This window comes from Neophocaena asiaeorientalis, unplaced genomic scaffold, assembly GCF_003031525.2.
Source record: "Neophocaena asiaeorientalis asiaeorientalis breed wild unplaced genomic scaffold, Neophocaena_asiaeorientalis_V1.1 scaffold1605, whole genome shotgun sequence".
NCBI lineage: Eukaryota > Metazoa > Chordata > Mammalia > Artiodactyla > Phocoenidae > Neophocaena > Neophocaena asiaeorientalis.
The window spans coordinates 25,674-43,518 of NW_020175227.1; the positions used below are offsets into that span (position 1 = coordinate 25,674).

At 40.0% G+C, this 17,845-nt stretch overlaps 1 protein-coding gene across 2 annotated transcripts; it reads right to left on the reverse strand.

Annotated features, from left to right (window-relative positions):
* Positions 1 to 1,552: 1,552 nt before the first annotated feature.
* On the reverse strand, positions 1,553 to 10,161 carry DEGS1 (delta 4-desaturase, sphingolipid 1). Of its 2 annotated transcripts, XM_024765412.1 has the most exons (4): positions 9,947 to 10,161; positions 4,626 to 5,368; positions 3,067 to 3,119; positions 1,921 to 2,059 (listed from the first exon to the last, which is right to left on the reverse strand). In XM_024765412.1, exons 1-4 carry the CDS (start codon positions 10,026 to 10,028, stop codon positions 2,056 to 2,058), a joined length of 882 nt encoding a protein of 293 aa, XP_024621180.1. In that variant the 5' UTR covers positions 10,029 to 10,161; the 3' UTR covers positions 1,921 to 2,055. The 2 variants fall into 2 exon arrangements, with proteins under 2 accessions (XP_024621179.1, XP_024621180.1); XM_024765411.1 differs by lacking the exon at positions 3,067 to 3,119 and having other exon boundaries at positions 1,553 to 2,059.
* Positions 10,162 to 17,845: the final 7,684 nt, after the last annotated feature.

A 17,845-nucleotide genomic window follows, 5' to 3' on the forward strand; every position in this document is an offset into this window, starting at 1 on the left:
CATCCCTGCCCTTAAGAAATTACAGCCTCAGGGGAAAACAAAGTGTATTTACAAAATAGTATGTGGACCGTGAATGAGATAAACAAACACTGGTTGGAGAGTCCAAAAAGCGGCACCTGACCTGCTGGCGAGAGGGATGGGCTACCAAATACTGGTGTGAGCCCGAAGGACCCAGACCAGGAATGGGGAAAGGGAATCTAGGCAGAAGGGAGAACTCGTGCAAATCTACTGAACCATGTCTCAGGACCTATCCTTGTGCCTTCAAGGCTCTGCTACCCAGCCTTCCTACCGCCCTGATTCGTAGGTCTCTCTTTGGAAGTCACCGCCAGTGACAGATAGAATGGCCCAAGCTGGCAGATGGAAGCTAGACTGGCCTGGAGACCTCTAGGAGGCTGAACCCTCCGTCAGGCAAGAGGTCACGTAAGCAGAACTGGCAAGTTTTGGGAAGGAAAATGAGGCACCCCCGTCTACGGACCAGGAAGGAAATGGAACTGAGAGGGGGCTGAGCTGGCAGAGCTGGGGGTTTTCAGCACTTGCAAGGCAGCTGAGCCACTGACTGAAGTTCTACAGCAAAGGGGAGTGAGTGTCAAACCCAAGGGGAGGTTTCACAGATACTTTTACTGACTGAGCCCGTACATCTGAATTGTAAAGTTGGTTCTGTTGTCACTCTAAACGTTAAAGCAAAGGGTCATTAAGCAATAGTTCGAAGACGGTAGGAATTTTCCCAGGCAAGAGGACAGGGAAGGGAAAGCAAAGTACTCTGTCTCCCCAGATTACGTCCGTGAAAACCCAATCCTTCCGAGCATGAGCACTGTGCCCTTCACCACCAGCATGTGAAACTGCAGTACAGCTGGGAATTATAAGAGAATTTTATAGTATCTCGTATTCAGGATGACAGAGGGTTGGTGTTATGTACAAACTGTAGACTATTTGATTTTTTGATACCATGGACTACTTTAAAATAGTTCACCAGGGACATCCCTGGCAGTCCAGTGGTTAAGACTCCTCCGGGCGCGCACCGCAGGGGACACAGGGTTCGATCCCCGGTCAGCGGAAGATGCCGCATGCTGAGCAGCCCGGCCAAAAAAAAAGATAAAAAAATAGTTCACCATCTTACACTACATTTACCCAAATGACACGTTTCAGGTAACCAGGACTGCCGGCCTAACAGCCCTCGATACTGGCTACTTGACTCCAACCATCTACCACCAGACCCAACCAGCTTCCGCTGAAACGAAATGACAAGAAACTCTTGATCAGTTAGTTGAGTTGCTTCTACTTTGAGAGTCCACGCATCTGAAAAGGAAGTTGAAGGTTCTATGTGATTCAGTTCAGTCATGTCTTGACTTATGAATAGGCTGTGCAGGACTCAGCACTAATTAGGTTCCATGTATTGCTACAACAGAAAAAAGTAAAAATGAGTCACTCGGCTTGCAGTGAAAGAAATATAGTTCCAGGCCTTTTTAAATTTTAAAGTAAGCTCACCCCCAGTACTCTGGTTATAGTGTAAAGACAGTAAAATTATTTTAAAAAATATGATACACACTATTTATTGTGATCAACAGCTCAGTTTATTAGATGTTTTAATAAAGTAAATCCTTATAGTGAAAACAACATACTAGAAATAGCTTTTGAAAAGCCATTTTTTTATGATATGCTTACAAAGTGTCAGACCTAAGTGAAAACATCCACCACGGTGGTAATACAGTGAACAAGTTTCCTGTGAGTAAAGCTGAATGCTGCACAGATAGGCTGACTGTTTACAGCCAGATTAGCTTCTTGATACCATGAAGATCAGACTTCAAATTTGTAGGAGGGCAGCTTCTAAATGTCGCTGGTCTTTTTAGTAAAAATTCCACTTTCTCAGCTATTCTGGAGTTTCAGAGAGGAATTCCTTTGGCCTTAATGACATTTACTCCAGAACCACGCTGCCTTTTTGATGCCTCTTCACCCTCGAATAGGGACTTATTGTATCATCCGTCACAAAATCATACAGTACTTTTATCCAGGAATTGTAGTGGGGGAGGCTCTCATAGTACTCAGCTGCTATCTTCCTCACCTGGAAGGGAAAATACAGCAAGATGAGTGAGTGCTGAGTCCTATTACAGATGACAGATGAACATCTGACACACACACTCAGGAGAAACCATGAGACTTTCTCCCGCCTCCCTCTCAAATAAATAAATAAATAAAAGCAGCAGCTTTGGGAATTCTAAACAAAAAGCAGCTTACATTTCAGCAGTAACATATACTTGATCCTCTAGAGTTAATGACGTTCCAACAAGCTCTGAGGGACTAAATATACTGGTTTACTTGTAAAAGTTGGCAGCTGGAATCTTTAACAACAAATACTTGCAATCCAGTCAGCTTGCTGCTTTTTAAGTGTTGTACTGCATGGCCGCCACCGTAGGGTTTAAAGGCACCACTTGATCCCCTGCCATTAAGGAACCTACAAATACTGATCAATTATTGTGGCATGCCAGTTAGAAATTAATCACTTATCAAGTGTGCGATTCAGCCATCTCAAGTCGAGAACGTCTTTTAAAAAAATTACTGCCAGTGTGATGAGCAAGCAAAACTAGTTACTGCTGAGTGAGAAAAAATTCTGTGGCTTCAACAAAATGTACAAAAACTACCCTAATAAATCCCAAAGGAAGACAAAAACACAGAATCCAAGATGTTGAAGAGAGACAGCACGAAAAACATAGAAAAAATTAAAGAACCTTGTTATTGTGATAAGAATATTCTAAAATTGATTACAGCGATGGTTGTACAACTCTGAACAATCTAAAAACCATTACATTTTAAATGGATGAATTGTATCTATGAGTTACATCTCAATAAAGCTGTTAAAAGAAACCTTGCTATACATACCTGTTAACTAACCACGTGACAGTTATATGCAACATAACTACTGCAGCACAACAACTGTAGAACAAGATACTCCTTGGTATACACCATAGGCAAAGCCGGAAAAGGAAGACTCAAGAGAACTCTGAGAACGTTTGTTAGTTTAGCTAAGCAACAGGAAAACAGTGTGGAATGGAGTGGGAGCTCAATACTCACTGATGAACCATGGGCCTTAGGTCAAGTAATGTTTGAGCTGAACAAGTCAGGGGCTGTTCAAGAAAATTACAAGTCAAAGTATGTGGTTTATATTGGAAAAAATTAATTATTTTGCTCCGAGGGTGACTGGCTTTCTCCTTAAACCATAACCTCCTAAAATATAAAAATATACCGTCCTAGTCAGGGAAGAGGCAAGCAAAGGTGGGCCGCACTCTTCAGGCCACAATGACACAAAGTAGCTGCAGCAGCACCACATTACACCGTTTCAAAGCTGTCTTCGGCCAGCTGCGTGGTGCTTTCCCCCATTTTATTTAGAAAAATGTAAAACCGACAGAAAAGTTAAAAGAACAGAAAAACCAACACCCATATGCCCTTCACCTAGGTCCACCAATTGACACTATGTCACGGCCACTTTCTCTCTCTCCATATATAGTACCCACCACATACTTTGCTCTCTCTTTGACGAAAGAAAGCTGCAGACATTATATGAAAACTAACCCCGAATTCTTCACCCCTAAATATTCTACACATATCTCCTAAGAACGAGGACATTCCCCGACAAGACCATAATACCATTACCGCACCCAAGAAATTTAACAATGACACAGTATTATGTATCACACGGCCCAGATTCAAAATTTCCCCACTAACTCAATGTCCTTTCTAGATCTTCCTTGCCTCAATTGGCAATCCAATCAATAATCAAACGTTGTATTTCATTGTCATGTTGTATACGAGTCTGCAGACAGTCAACATTTAAAAACTGAAGAGGAAATCTATAAAATTTGGTTGGGTGGATATGATAGCATAAAATACCTGGCTATGGTTCCCTTATATCACAGCTAAAAAAAAAAAATCAAAAAACCCTGATATTACACATCATACCACTTCCCCTTTTTAGAATTACAGAAACATTTTTTTGGTAATGGAATTGTAAAAGTTATCCATTCTGAGGATGGCAAGTCTAATAAGAGAACTCATCAGAAATACAACTGAAGTTTGGAGAGGTTCATCCTGTTTTGGGAAGGGTGAAAGGATGAGTGTCAACGGGCTGTCTTTCATTTACTCCACAAATGACACACTGAAAGTCTATGTGACAGGAAACAGATGGTCCCTACCTGTGGGAAGTCTGTGGTACTGGAAACTGAAGTTCACTTATTTTGCAGAGCAATTATGTAGGACCTCTGTATTTCACAACAAACCAACACAAACCTTAGCTAAGTGTGTTCAGTTTAACAGTGATAAAGGTTATGTGAACTTTTGCTCCCTTCACAGAGGGAATTCATTCTCTATTTCTGAATTACTTTACATGTTAGCCAATTTTGCAGATCCCCCAACATTCTAAACCAGACGTGTTACCGCTAGGCTTAGGGATCCAGGACAGTGAACTCTTTGTAAAGTTAGGCTGGCCAACTCAGGACTTGGACTCTTGCTGTTTTCTTTGATGAACAGCCTAGATGGACAAAATATACTAGATTCCATTTTAAATGAGCACGTCAAAAGTAATTTTGATCATATAACCATCAGAAATTAGAACATGTATCAAATCCTTTACTTACCAGGGGAAGGCTTTTTCCGGGAATGTTGGGGAAGTCATGGTGTTCATTATGGTAACCCACATTGAAGGTGAGTAAATTCAGAGGCCCATAGTATGAGTAAGTTTCGTGTCCTTTTAAGAACATGTAATGTTCAGCTATAAAATGTCCAGAGATTGGGTGCAAACCTAGGCCAAGTAAGGTTGCCGCCAACATGTAGACTAAAGATTTAATTCCCAAAACGTAGTAAATCGCAACGTCAAAAGTGATCTGGATCACAGTATTGATGATTTCCAGATAAGAAATTGGTTTGGGGTTGATGAACAGAGGCCGAAAAGCATAAAAGAGAGGTTGAAGAATAACCCAGATAAACTTTCTGAAAGTGGTACAGAAGAACCAGCCTTCAAAATCGGTTGGAATATCCACATCGACGCCATCACCACCGAGGTATCGATGATGATCCATGTGATACCTCTTAAAGGAAATTGAATATGGAACACCAATAGGGAGATTAGCAAATATTCCAAACCAACGATTCCACATAGGTTTGCATTGGCCAAAGGCACTATTGTGGGAAACTTCATGAATAGCCAGAGTCGTTGAATGATTAATGCAGCTGCCAAAGGCATATGCCCAAAATAGGACCCATTTCCAGTCCAAGTCCTTCACTAAGTAAAATGCAACAGACTGAGTGAGAACCATCAAAATTACAATCCATATCAAGTTGGAATCAGGTTTCATTAAGGATTTTATCTCTGGATACTTTGCTGTAAGGGAAAAACAAACAAAAACTCAGAGACTGAGAAAAGGCACAATAGTTCTGCAATTATAATTAAACTAACATCAATTACATTAACACATGGATTCATTTTTCTCTTTTTCCAAGTCATTATATGCCCTCTATTAGGGACTTCATCAAATATTTGTCTACTACAGGGAAGGAGTGTATTCAACAGTAAAGTTACTAAATACTATGTCACAACAAATTGAGAATTTATGCGGAAAAAAATAAGGCTCAAAGTCTAGACTCTCCACAATAACAGAAAGATAGTCACGAATGAGTAAAGATTTCATGTTATCTAGTTGCCTTTTCACTCCTAACAATTTTTTGTATATTAAATTTATAAGTTTTACAAAGTGGTAATCATAATCTGGTAAACCTATGTGTCTGGCAGATTACAGACTATTACAATATACTTTTATGTAATATATATACAGTATACTATATATGCAATACACTCATATATAATATTATATACACTATATTATATACTTAGATTTCATAATTTCCTTTTTAATGACTGAATCACTTCTAGTTGCCAGTTGTAACTTCTAACCATTTTCCTATTTTTAGACATTTAGATATGTAAATTTTTACCAATGTAGACTTTTTCTAGTCACCTGGAAATTAGGGTAATTTCCAAAGAACTCTATGGATTCACAACACCACGCCCCCTTCTTTCTTTCTTTTTGCATTAGAACTGAACAATACCAATCTGTGTTAGATTATTTGTTGAATTCACATGCAAATATCCAAGTATTATGGAAAGGGCCAGTAATAAAAACCTCTGCATTTCAGGCAAGTGTTCCTACAGGCAAATGCAGATTCTTCTCTGTATCCCGGCACTCCAGAGATGGAAGCCCAGATATAATGAACATCTTTTGTTTTGTGTGTTGTCGAGTTATGTTTGACCCAGGACAGCAAAAGGGAGAAGGACCTTTTTCTTGGGACAGGTCTTTCAGCGTGTTCTTGAAAAGATTCAGAAAAAAGAAGAGCAGCTTCACCCTCTTTTCTCTAAAGGTGAAATGAAGAATTCAATAAAAGGTTAAAATGCAAGACAGGAAGTTATTTAAGTCTAGTTTTATATATAAGAAATAAAGGTAGTGTTAATTTGAGGTAATTATTCTTGTTTCTTTCCTTTCCCCTCTTCTGTCTCCACTCCCTAACCTCTCATCTTTGTTGGTATTAGTTCATTTCATCAATGTTAACAATTTTGTAGGCAATAGGCCAAAAGAAATAATCCTTTTGAGGGTTACTTTTTGATTATTGATTACTCAATAGGTTTGAGTCTAAAACTAATTACCCTGGGATAAATGAAAAACTCAAATAAGTCATTCATTAAAATATGGGCATTTTGAGCAGTCCTCCAAACAAGTGTTTAATTCATTGGTGGACAAGTAATAAATCTTTTGTATTAAAATGTGTTATTTCTGTTTAGAGCTCCAGCATTTTTACCTTACATAAAACTAGATTAAATTGACACGTCTGACAAGGGATAGAAGATAACACACACTTCGTAGTTACACTAAAATCATGAAACAAAGATGGCACATCTTTCTCAGACAAATCAACTTCCTCCAAGTAATTCTGTACCAAATTTTTGCAAAGCTGTAATAGTATATAAAAATCAATACTAGCATGCCAATATAATTAAATGGGGGGAAAGAATAGTCTTTTCAACAAATGGTGCTGGAAAAACTGGTCATCCATGTGCAGAAGAATAAAACTGGACCTCTCTCTTACACCAAACACAAAACTTACAAAAAGGATCTGAGTACTGATACATGCTACAACATGGGTGAACCTTGAAAACATTATGCAAAGTGAAAGAAGTCAGTCACAAAACACCAAATATTTTATGATTTCATTCATAAGAAACATCCAGAATAAGCAAATCTATAAAAACAGAAAGATTAGTGGTTGCCCAGGACTGGAAGATACGGAGACTGCTTATGAGTATAGGGTTTCTTTTTAGGGTGACAAAAACTTTATGAAATTAGATTGTAGTGATAGTTTAAAACTCTGTGAATACACTATAAAAACTCACTGAATCGTACACTTTAAATGGGTCAACTTTCAGGACTTCCCTGGCGGTCCAGTGGTTAAGACTGCGCTTCCAGTGCAGGGGGAACGGGTTTGATCCCTAGCTGGGGAATTAAGATCCCACATGCCCTGCGGCATGGCCAAAAAAAAAAAAAAAAAAGGATGAACTTTATAGTTTGTGAATTATATTTTAATAAGGCTGTTAAAAAAATGCTGTTTCGCTGGGGAAGTACAGCAGTAAAAGGAGCATTTCTTGTGATTATCTGACCCACTAATAATGGTCTAGTTCCTAGCCTTCATTAATTTCGTACATAAATTTTGTAAATTTAGCATACAGATGGTGGTTGTTAAACAACATATCCATGTTCTCTGGTGCCTCTCTCTCCCCCAAAACCTGATACATTTGAGAAATATCTCACCACTTAAGTATAATTTAAACAAGTCTCCAGATTTTTATCTTTCCTGAGGGTATTCCATCTCCACCCCTGAGATGGAACACTGAGCAGTATTTATTTACACCTGCAGGGAAAATGACGTTTTCATTGAGAAATATGTAGTCCTTCTACTTTCCAAGTGAAACGGTCCAGTGATGATAAGTTTGTGGAAAAAAAGTTCAGTGTTGAGATAAGCATGAAAAAGCACCTTTTGACTTCCTTGATTTTCTGAATTTTAAATAGATAGCTAAGTTCCAGTATTCAGGAGTTGGTTTTTATAGCGTGGATACCAGATTATTCTTATGTAATGTATTGATCAGGCATAGATAAAATGTACCACATGCTATCTCCTATGTGTGATTTGCAAAATACACATTTAGATTAAAAATAAAAAGGAAAGCATCCAAGAACCAAACTCTCTTAAAAGTATACCCTTAATAGCAACTATAAAGGTTCAAGCTCCCAACTTACTGATTCAATTTTAACAAATCCATTTCAAAGGGATCTACTAACTCTTTTTTTTTTTAACAATTTATAAAGTTCCATTACAGTGTAAAATAGTCCCTAGTGTCAGAAGGATATGGGTTTAAATCTAGATTCCTCCATTTACTAGATCTGTGACCACATGCTACCAAACTCTGGTTCCGCTGTTTGCGGGACTCAAGAGACAAGTATTGGCTGGAAAGGAAAGGTTGCTTTATTCAGGAGGCAGGCAACCTGGAGAAGGTGAACTCTATCTAGTCCAAGAGACAACTCTGAAGGGTCTGCTCGACCATGAAAGTTTTTAAAGGGTTAACTCCTTTCTTTTTGTGAAAACATGAAATTTCTAACTTACCCAACAAAAATCAGGGGCTTGATTTTTCTTTTCACTGCACAAATGGATGCAGAGAAAAAAAACTAAGGGAATACTGTGTATGAGAAAGAATTCCTCCTATTCAATTTACCACCCACTAGTTTCCAGATCTTTGAAACAACAGCAAAGAGGTTAAAAGCAATGCTTTGAAGGTAATCTAACCCAGATCAGAACTCCCCTCTAACATTTACTTATTCACTCTTACTTCATCTTTAAAACAGGGATAACACCTACCTAATTACTGGGAGGATTAAATTGTGTAATGTTTGTAAAGCACTCAACACAATGCCTAGCTTACCATTAAGAGTACCCTGGGAGAGATGAGAGAATTCTCTATATAATGTAGAAGCTGCAAATAGCTGAGCGCCTTACACCTCTAGAGAGTTGAATAAGGCCTAGTTAACCCGGTGTAAAGGCCCTAAACTAGCAGTCAGGGGACCAGAAGGCTAATCTTGGCAAGTCTTCCATACTTCATTCAGCCTTTTCGTCCACAAAACTGGGATGGATGAAAAATATATATGAATCTGCCCTTCTTGCATGAGCCTCGTTGCGAGGATCAATGAGAACACCGTGAGCGCAGCAGGATCCGGGCCCTGGAACGCTTACCTTTCCGGCCCGAGAAGCCCCTGCGGTCAAACGGGTCGGGTACCACGAGTTCCCTCCCCGGCCCAAGGCGGCAGCAGCCGGCGGCAGGATGACCGGCTGGCGCTGACCAACGTCAGCGCGCCCCGCGCGTGGGCCGCCAGATGCTCCAGGACCACGCCCTGCCGCGCACACGCTCGCAGCCTGGCTCTGCCGGGGCCGGCTACCGGGAAAGGGAGAGGAGGAGGAGCGGGGAGGAGGAGGACGGGGACGGGGAGGAAACGGTGCCGACCGGCGGCACGAGAATCAACAAGCGAGAGGATCTACCCAAGGGTGGCCTAGTCGCGGGGACTCGGCTCTGAGCAAACCCTGGCCTCGACCGCACGCCCGCGCTTGGGGGCGCGCCTGCGCCTCCCAGTCGAAGGGCCGGGGCTACGCGGTGGGACGGGGGAGCGCGGGGATCCCTCCCTCCCTCCCGCTCCGGCCCAGCGCCTCCCCCGGCTTTTCCCGCGAGGCCAGACGGCCCGGGCGGCGGTACGCGGCAGAGTCGACTCTTAACCGGCCTCGGGCGCGCAAGGGCCGCGCGAGGAGGGCGCGTCCCGGTGGCGGGAGGCCGCGGACGCACATAACGGGGCGCGGGCCCGGACCTCACCCAGGATCTCCTGGCGCCGAGTGGCGTGTGGCTGGTCGGTGTAGACCCACTCGAAGTCTTCCCGCGAAACGCGGTTCCCCATGGCGGCGGCGGCTTGCGGGCCAGCTGCCGGCTCTCGCTCCTGGCCGGGATCCTCCGAAGCTGAGGCGGAGATGAAAGCGAAGGCGACGGCTCCGCGACTGGTGTCAGCAGGCTGCTGCGGAGGCGGAGAGCAGTCGCCGACCGGGGCGGAGCCTCGAGGCCCCGCCCCTCAGGCCCCAACCACCACCACCACGCCCGCCCCGGAGCGTGGCAGGCCGGGCGGAGGCCCCAGCGGTGGACGGGATTCCGCGGCTCACTGGCTGGGGGTTCTGAGATTCTGTGACTCGGCGACCGGCTGAGACCGAGTTCTGCAAGTCCCGGCTCCTTGCGGCCTGTCCTGCGCGGTGCCGGTGCCCAAGGCCGGAAAAAGGTGAAAAAGGAAAGAAAGGTCTCGAGTTAAATAAGACTGCTCTTTAGCGCCTCGGGGGAAGGCCGGAGCTCGATCACGAGGAACCTTGGTCATAAATAAATGGCGACTCGCCCAAATGTTGTTTGATTTTGAAAAGCAGCTTATTCACTGAGCCGTTTTTGGCTGCCTCCTGGAAATAATACCTCAGGAAAAAATGCGGAGCTTGTGGTGATTAAGAGCTAATTAAGAAAAAGGAAATCACTGTTGTTGAGAGTGAAAAATGATGAGGAATTTGTTGTTTTCCCTGAATTATTCTTGTGTGACTATTTCTCTTACAAGGTGATTGCTCAGCCATACATCTGTCACAGAAGTCGTTTGAACCACCACCTTCTGAAAGAGAGTACATTTTGTTTCAAAATTAATTACCACTTTTCCATTCAAAAAGAAACTTTGACTAAGATTACAAAAAGGAAGATAACCAACAGGGTGTTCTTATAATAAAAGAACACCACACACACACACACACAAAACCACAACGAAATCTGATCAGACCCCTAGATCCAACTACTAATGTATAGAAAATAGAACAGAGGAGCATGTTAAACTACACCATAGAGATAGAATCAGCAAGATCTTGACTGTGGGAAACTCTACAGGACAACATCCTGGGTACTTTAATAAATAAAACGCAAGGGAAACAAAAGAGGGAAAACCTACAGATTAAAAGGGGCTTTAAAAACATCAATCGACTGCAACGTATTGATCTTATTTAGATTGTAATTCAAATTGTCAAAAGCTTTTAAAATTGACATGAGATCATTTAACTCAGATGTCGATTAGATAGATGTGTGATGATATTGAGAAATTATTGTTAATTTAAGTGTGATAATAGTGTTACGATGACAGTTGTTTTTGGTTTTTTTTGAAGTCCATATCTATTAGCGTTTCATACCAGGGGAAAAAAAAAAACCTCAAACTAAAACAAACACATAATGGTACATGCGATTAACCTTACTATGCTATGCCACACTAAAAAAAAAAAATGAGTAAGGTCTTTATGTCTTAATAGATCTCCAAAACGTACTGTTAAATGCAAAACACTGGGTATGGGCTGGGGCGTGGAGTATATTTCATACACAATACATATATAATATGTGTTTCCTTGGATATGGTTTAGAAAGACAATATAGGTTTAGAAAGACAACCAAGAAATTATTATTGTAAGAGAGTAAGTGGGAATCTAGGGGAAAGGGTTGGGAGGGAATGTTTTCACTTAATCCTTTTCACCTTTTACATTTGAATTGAATGTGGATTTTGACATTCTAAAGAAAAGGAAAAGAATTTGGCTACAGGATTTTTGTGGGGATTAACAAGCATTTTCATTACACATAGGCATGTTTCTTTAGTGTGGACTTTTTTTTTTTTTTTTTAGCGTGGACTTTAAAAGTTTTTAATGTGTTATCTTTCATATCTTTTCCTTACTCCTGCCAGGTAGTTTATCTTGAAGCAATCATACCAGTTATTCTAGAAAGGCACTATCCAGTCTGCTGTTAAAAGCTGTGGGTGAGGACTTCCTGATGGCGCAGTGGTTAAGAATCCGCCTACCAGTGCAGGGGACACGGGTTCGAGCCCTGGTCCGGGAAGATCATCAGACAATGTAGTTTTCAGAAGAGGGCAGTCATACTTTTGAAATCAAGATGTTCTTCCATGTGGATTTTTCATTGTCCATTTTTAAAAATTTTTAAATGGGCAATTCATTTTTTAAAAATTGAGGTATAATTGATTTGCAATATTGTTAGTTTCAGGTATACAGCAAAATAATTCAGTTATATATATAAATATATTTTCAGATTATTTTCCATTATAGATTATTACAAGATATTGAATATAGTTCCCTGTGTAAATTCTTGTTGCTTATCTATTTTATATATAGTCGTATCTGTTAATCCCATACTCCTAATTTATCCTCCCTGTCTCCTTCCCCTTTGGTAACCATAAGTTTATTTTCTATGTCTATGAGTCTGTTTCTGTTTTATTAATAGATTCATTTGTATTATGTTTTAGATTCCACATATAAGTGATATCATATAATATTTGTCTTTCTCTTTCTGACTTCAGTTAGTATGATAATCTCTAGGTCCATTGATGTTGCAGCAAATGGCAATATTTCATTCTTTTTTATGGCTGAGTAATATTCCATTGCATATATATACTACATCTTGTTTATCCAGTTATCTGTTGATGGATACTTAGGTTGCTTCCATGTCTTGGCTATTATAAACAGTGCTGCTGTGAACATTGGGGTACATGTATCTTTTTTTTTCCCTCTTAACTTCAAATATATCATTTATTTGTCTTTTTGTTTGTTTATTTGAGTTCTAATGAGCAAGAAACTTTGGGAAGGAAAAGCAAATAACATTCTTACCTGAGTAATCAGATCATAGTGTTAATGGTTAATTAAATTATACTTAATACTCTTGGAGGTTACAAACCCTTAGAAAATATTATGAAAACTATCTTCTTTCCAGAGAAACACACATACACAAAATGCAGTATACAATTTTGGGGAGCAGGTAGTATTTACATACTTTTTGAAGCCCATCACAACTTAGTTTTCTGAGTTCAGGTTAGGAACTCCTGGTTAAATAATCTTTAAGATCCTTTCCGGTTGTGTTCTCCTAAGATAAGACAAGTGCCAGTCTTGTATCCTTGCCTGTATATGGCACCAATCACTTCTTCTTTGTCTTCCCAATAAATCCTATACGGAAAGAAAAAAAATTGAATGGCAAGTCTTCTTGTCTATTTCACACTTGGGAAACTTGGATCTGCAGCTCTACCTTGGTGAGGTCCAACTATTTGGATCAACTTTTGATTATTTTATTTTTTAATTAATTTTTATTGGAATATAGTTGCTTTACAATGTTGTATTAGTTTCTGCTGCACAGCAAAGTGAGTCAGCCGTACACATACATATATCCCTTCCCTTTTGGACTTTATTCCCATTCAGATCACCACAGTGCATTAAGTTCCCCATGCTATATGGTGTATTCTCATTAGCTATTTATTTTATACATAGTATCAATAGTGTATATGTGTCAATCCCAATCTCCCAATTCCTCCCACCCCACTTCCCCCTTGGTATCCATAGATTTGTTCTCTATTTCTGCTTTGCAAATAGGATCATCCATACCATTTTTCTAGATTCCACATATATGTGTTAATATACAATATTTGTTTTTCTCTCTCTGACTTACTTCACTCTGTATGACAGTCTCTAGGTCCATCCACATCTCTACAAATGACCCAATTTCATTCCTTTTTATGGCTGAGTAATATTCCATTGTATATATGTACCACATTTTGTTTATTCATTTATCTGTTGTTGGATACTTAACTTGCTTCCATTTCTTGGCTATTATAAATAGTGCTGCTGTGAACATTGTGGTATATATATATCTTTTTGAATTAGAGCTTTCATCTTTTCTGGATATGTGCCCAGGAGTGAGATTGCTGGATCATATGGTAGCTCTATTTTTAGTTTTTAAAGGAGCCTCCATACTGTTTTCCATAGTGGCTCCATCAATTTACATTCCCACCAACAGTGTAGGAGGGTTCCCTTTTCTCTACACTGTCTCCAGCATTTATTATTTGTAGACTTTTTGATGATGGCCATTCTGACTGGTGTGAAGTGATTCCTCATTGTAGTTTTGATTTGCACTTCTCTAATAATTAGCAACATTGAGCATTTTTTCATGTGCCCGTTGGCCATCTGTATGTCTTCTCTGGAGAAATGTCTATTTAGGTCTTCTGCCTATTTTTTGATTGGGTTGTTTGCTTTTTTTGATATTGAGTTGTATGTATATTTTGGAAATTAACCCCTTGTCGGTCGTATCATTTGCAAATATTTTCTCCCATTCCATAGGTTGTCTTTTTGTTTTATTGATGGTTTCCTTTGCTGTACAAAAGCTTTTAAGTTTGATTAGGTCCCATTTGTTTAGTTTTGCTTTTTTAAAAATTTGCCTTGGGAGACAAATTAAGAAAATATTGCTATGATCTATGTCAGAGAATGTTTTGCCTATGTTCTCTTCTGGGAGTTTTATGGTCTTATATTTAGATCTTTAAACTATTTTGAGTTTATTTTTGTATATGGTGTGAGGTTCTAATTTGTATATGGTGTGAGGTTCTAATTTCAGCAATTCATTTGCTGAAGCCCGAAAGATACATTTATGATAACATAAAAAAGGTACCTAGAAATAAATCTAACAAAAGATGTGTAAGATCTTCAAAAGAAAATAATAACACTTTATTGAAAGACATAAAAGACTTAAATAAATTGTGAAATAGACCATGTCTGTGGATTGAAAGACTAAATACCACAAAGGTGTCAATTCTCCCCACTCTTACAATTCATCTACAAATTCAACATATTTTAATAAAAATTCAAATGGGTTTTGGTGGAACTTGATAAGCTGATTTTAAATTTATATTAAAGAGTAAAAGGGTCAAGAATAGCCAAGGCATATCAATAGAAGAACAAGGTAAGTGGACTTAGTTCACCAGATAAAAAAATTCTTATAGGGCTTCCCTGGTGGCACAGTGGTTGAGAGTCCGCCTGCTGCAGGGGACGCGGGTTCGTGCCCCGGCCCGGGAAGATCCCACATGCCGCGGAGTGGCTGGGCCCGTGAGCCATGGCCGCTGAGCCTGCGCGTCTGGAGCCTGTGCTCCGCAACGGGAGAGGCCACAGCAGTGAGAGGCCTGCGTACCTCAAAATAAATAAATTAATAAATAAAGATAGCATATTAATAATACAATGTAGTGTAATATAGATAGCATAGTATTAATTCAGGGATAAATAATATAATAATGGGACAGAATAGAGGGTGCAGAAATAAATCCTATCAGTATATAGAAATATAAGATCAGTGAGGAAAAGGGAAGATTTTCAATAAAAATGGTGCCGGGATAATTGGTTATCAATATGAGAAAACATGAGATTGAAGCCATTTCATATTTTACACTAAAATTAGTTCAACGCATCTTATAGACTTAAATGTGGAAGGTTAAACAAAGAAGATTTTGAATTAGGAAGAAAATATTATTTAGGGAAGTTTAGAAAAGTGATTTCTTAAAAGAAGATACAAAAGGCACAAACCATCAAGAAAACATATTTTGAAAGTAGACTGCTTCATTAACTGTAGAAACTGTTCATCAAAAGTCATCATAAAGAGTGAAAAGACAGGATCTCCCTGGTGGTGCAGTGGTTAAGAATCAGCCTGTCAATGCAGAGGACATGGCTTTGATCCCTGGTCCGGGAAGATCCCATATGTTGCGGAGCAACTAAACCTGTGCGCCACGAATACTGAGCCTGCACTCTAGAGTCCGTGAGCCACAACTACTGAGCCCACGTGCCACAACTACTGAAGCTGTGTGCACTAGAGCCTGTGCTCCACAACAAAAGAAGCCACTGCAATGAGAAGCCCACGCACCACAACGAAGAGCAGCCCCTGTTCACCACAACTAAAAAAAGCCCAGGCGCAGCAACGAAGGCCCAACACAGGCAAAAAAAAAAGAGTGAAAAGACAAACTATAAACAGAGAGAAGAGTTTGTATGTATAAATACATACATTTATTGATTGTATGTTTTTCCAACACATACAATCAATAAATGACAAGTATTCAAAATATATAAAGAACTCTTAAGAATTAAAAAGAAAAGGAGGGCAGACTATAGAAAAAAAGAAAAAATAATAATTTAACAGAAATGGAAGCACTAATGGTGTATCAGTCAGAGTCTAACCCGAAAAACAGACACCGCGTCAAGTACTTACAGCAGAGGGAATTTAATGCAAGGCACTAGTTATACAGGTGATGGAGGAGTTGAGAGGCAAATGAGATAGTGAGGACAATGTGGGAAACCACTCTCATCCCCTCAGCTGGGCCAACAAATGTAGGAGAAAATGTTCTAGGACCCCAGAAGGCAACATTATCCAGTGAAAGCTGAAATCGCTGTGGGCATGTCTGGGAAGAGCTCAAGTCACAACGACAGCAGGCAAAGCCCAGGGTAAAGAAGGGAGGGGAGAAATCCCTGGCTTCACTTTCCTGCCTTCAAGTGTCCTCCACAGTTGGGGGGACACTATTAGCCAAATTCGGCCAGAATCCAGCTGACATGGGAGCCCACAAGGGTGAGCCCCTCTGCCATGCACTGCAGGAAAACATGAGGAATGGATCTGAGGGCACACAGGCATAAACTAGCACAAATGACCCAGGATGAGGTGAAAAATGTTCAACCTTATTACATGTCAAGGACAGGCAATTAAAATCCACAATAAAATACTATTTTAGAAGCTCTCCTTTCCAGCAAAACAACTATAACTGGTGAAAGTTTTAGAACACAACAGCTATTTAAAGTCTCTGGAAGGTGCCCTAAGGGCGTACAGCAAATGAAATATTTATTCAAGAAAATCTACTAAATCTCAGTAAGAACAACAAATGTCTATGGTACCTGAACCATGACCTACTCTTTCTCCCCTTAAACCAAGCTCAGCATAACAGATGCTCCTCTCCAGGTAGCTGTGGCCAAGAAGATAAGGCTCCCTATTCCCCCAGCTCCCAGTCAAGGGCTGTGGTGTCCTCCCAGGAGGGGCAGGTTGCCAGCATTTCTCATGCTTCCACCTCAAGCCCCTCACCTCAGTTCCATGTTGCAGAGGCTAAATTCCAGGAGAATGTAGCCAGGAAGTCAAGGGTCCATTCATCCACTCAGCCATCTCATAGAGTGGAGGCTCTACAACAGTTGTGGCAGACTGAGAATACTGGGCCCTCATTTATCCTCACTTCAATTTGCTTGTATCCCTGGAAGGGGACTCAAATTTAACTGGATCAGATTTTGGAGCAAATTATGCTCAAGGACATTACCAAAAATAATAGAGCTATCAGCCAGCAATTAGAGAAATCTAACAGCTAGGTGTAACACAAACAGAAGCAGACATCTTTACAGACCAGGGAAATCCAAAAAAGAGGGGACATATATACATATAGCTGATGCACTTTGCTGTAAGTAGAAGCTAATACAACATTGTAAAGCAACTTTTTGGATTTCCTTTGCATTTAGGTTGTACACTTTTCTTATTTGAAAACTCGTTCTTATTGCTGAATCAAAGTTTATGCTAAAACATTTTCAGACTCACTTTGGAGAGATTAGCAGCAGATGACAGATTGGTGCCTGTAGTAGTAGTTTCTAGCACAAACTCACCGACTGCATAAACTTTGATTCAGCAATAAGAACGAGTTTTCAAATAAGAAAAGTGTACAACCTAAATGCAAAGGAAATCCAAAAAAGAGGGGATATATGTATACGTATAGCTGATTCACTTTGCTGTAAGTAGAAGCTAATATAACATTGTAAAGCAACTATACTCCAAAAAAAATTAATTTAAAAAATAAATTAAATAAAAAATAAATTAAAATTATAT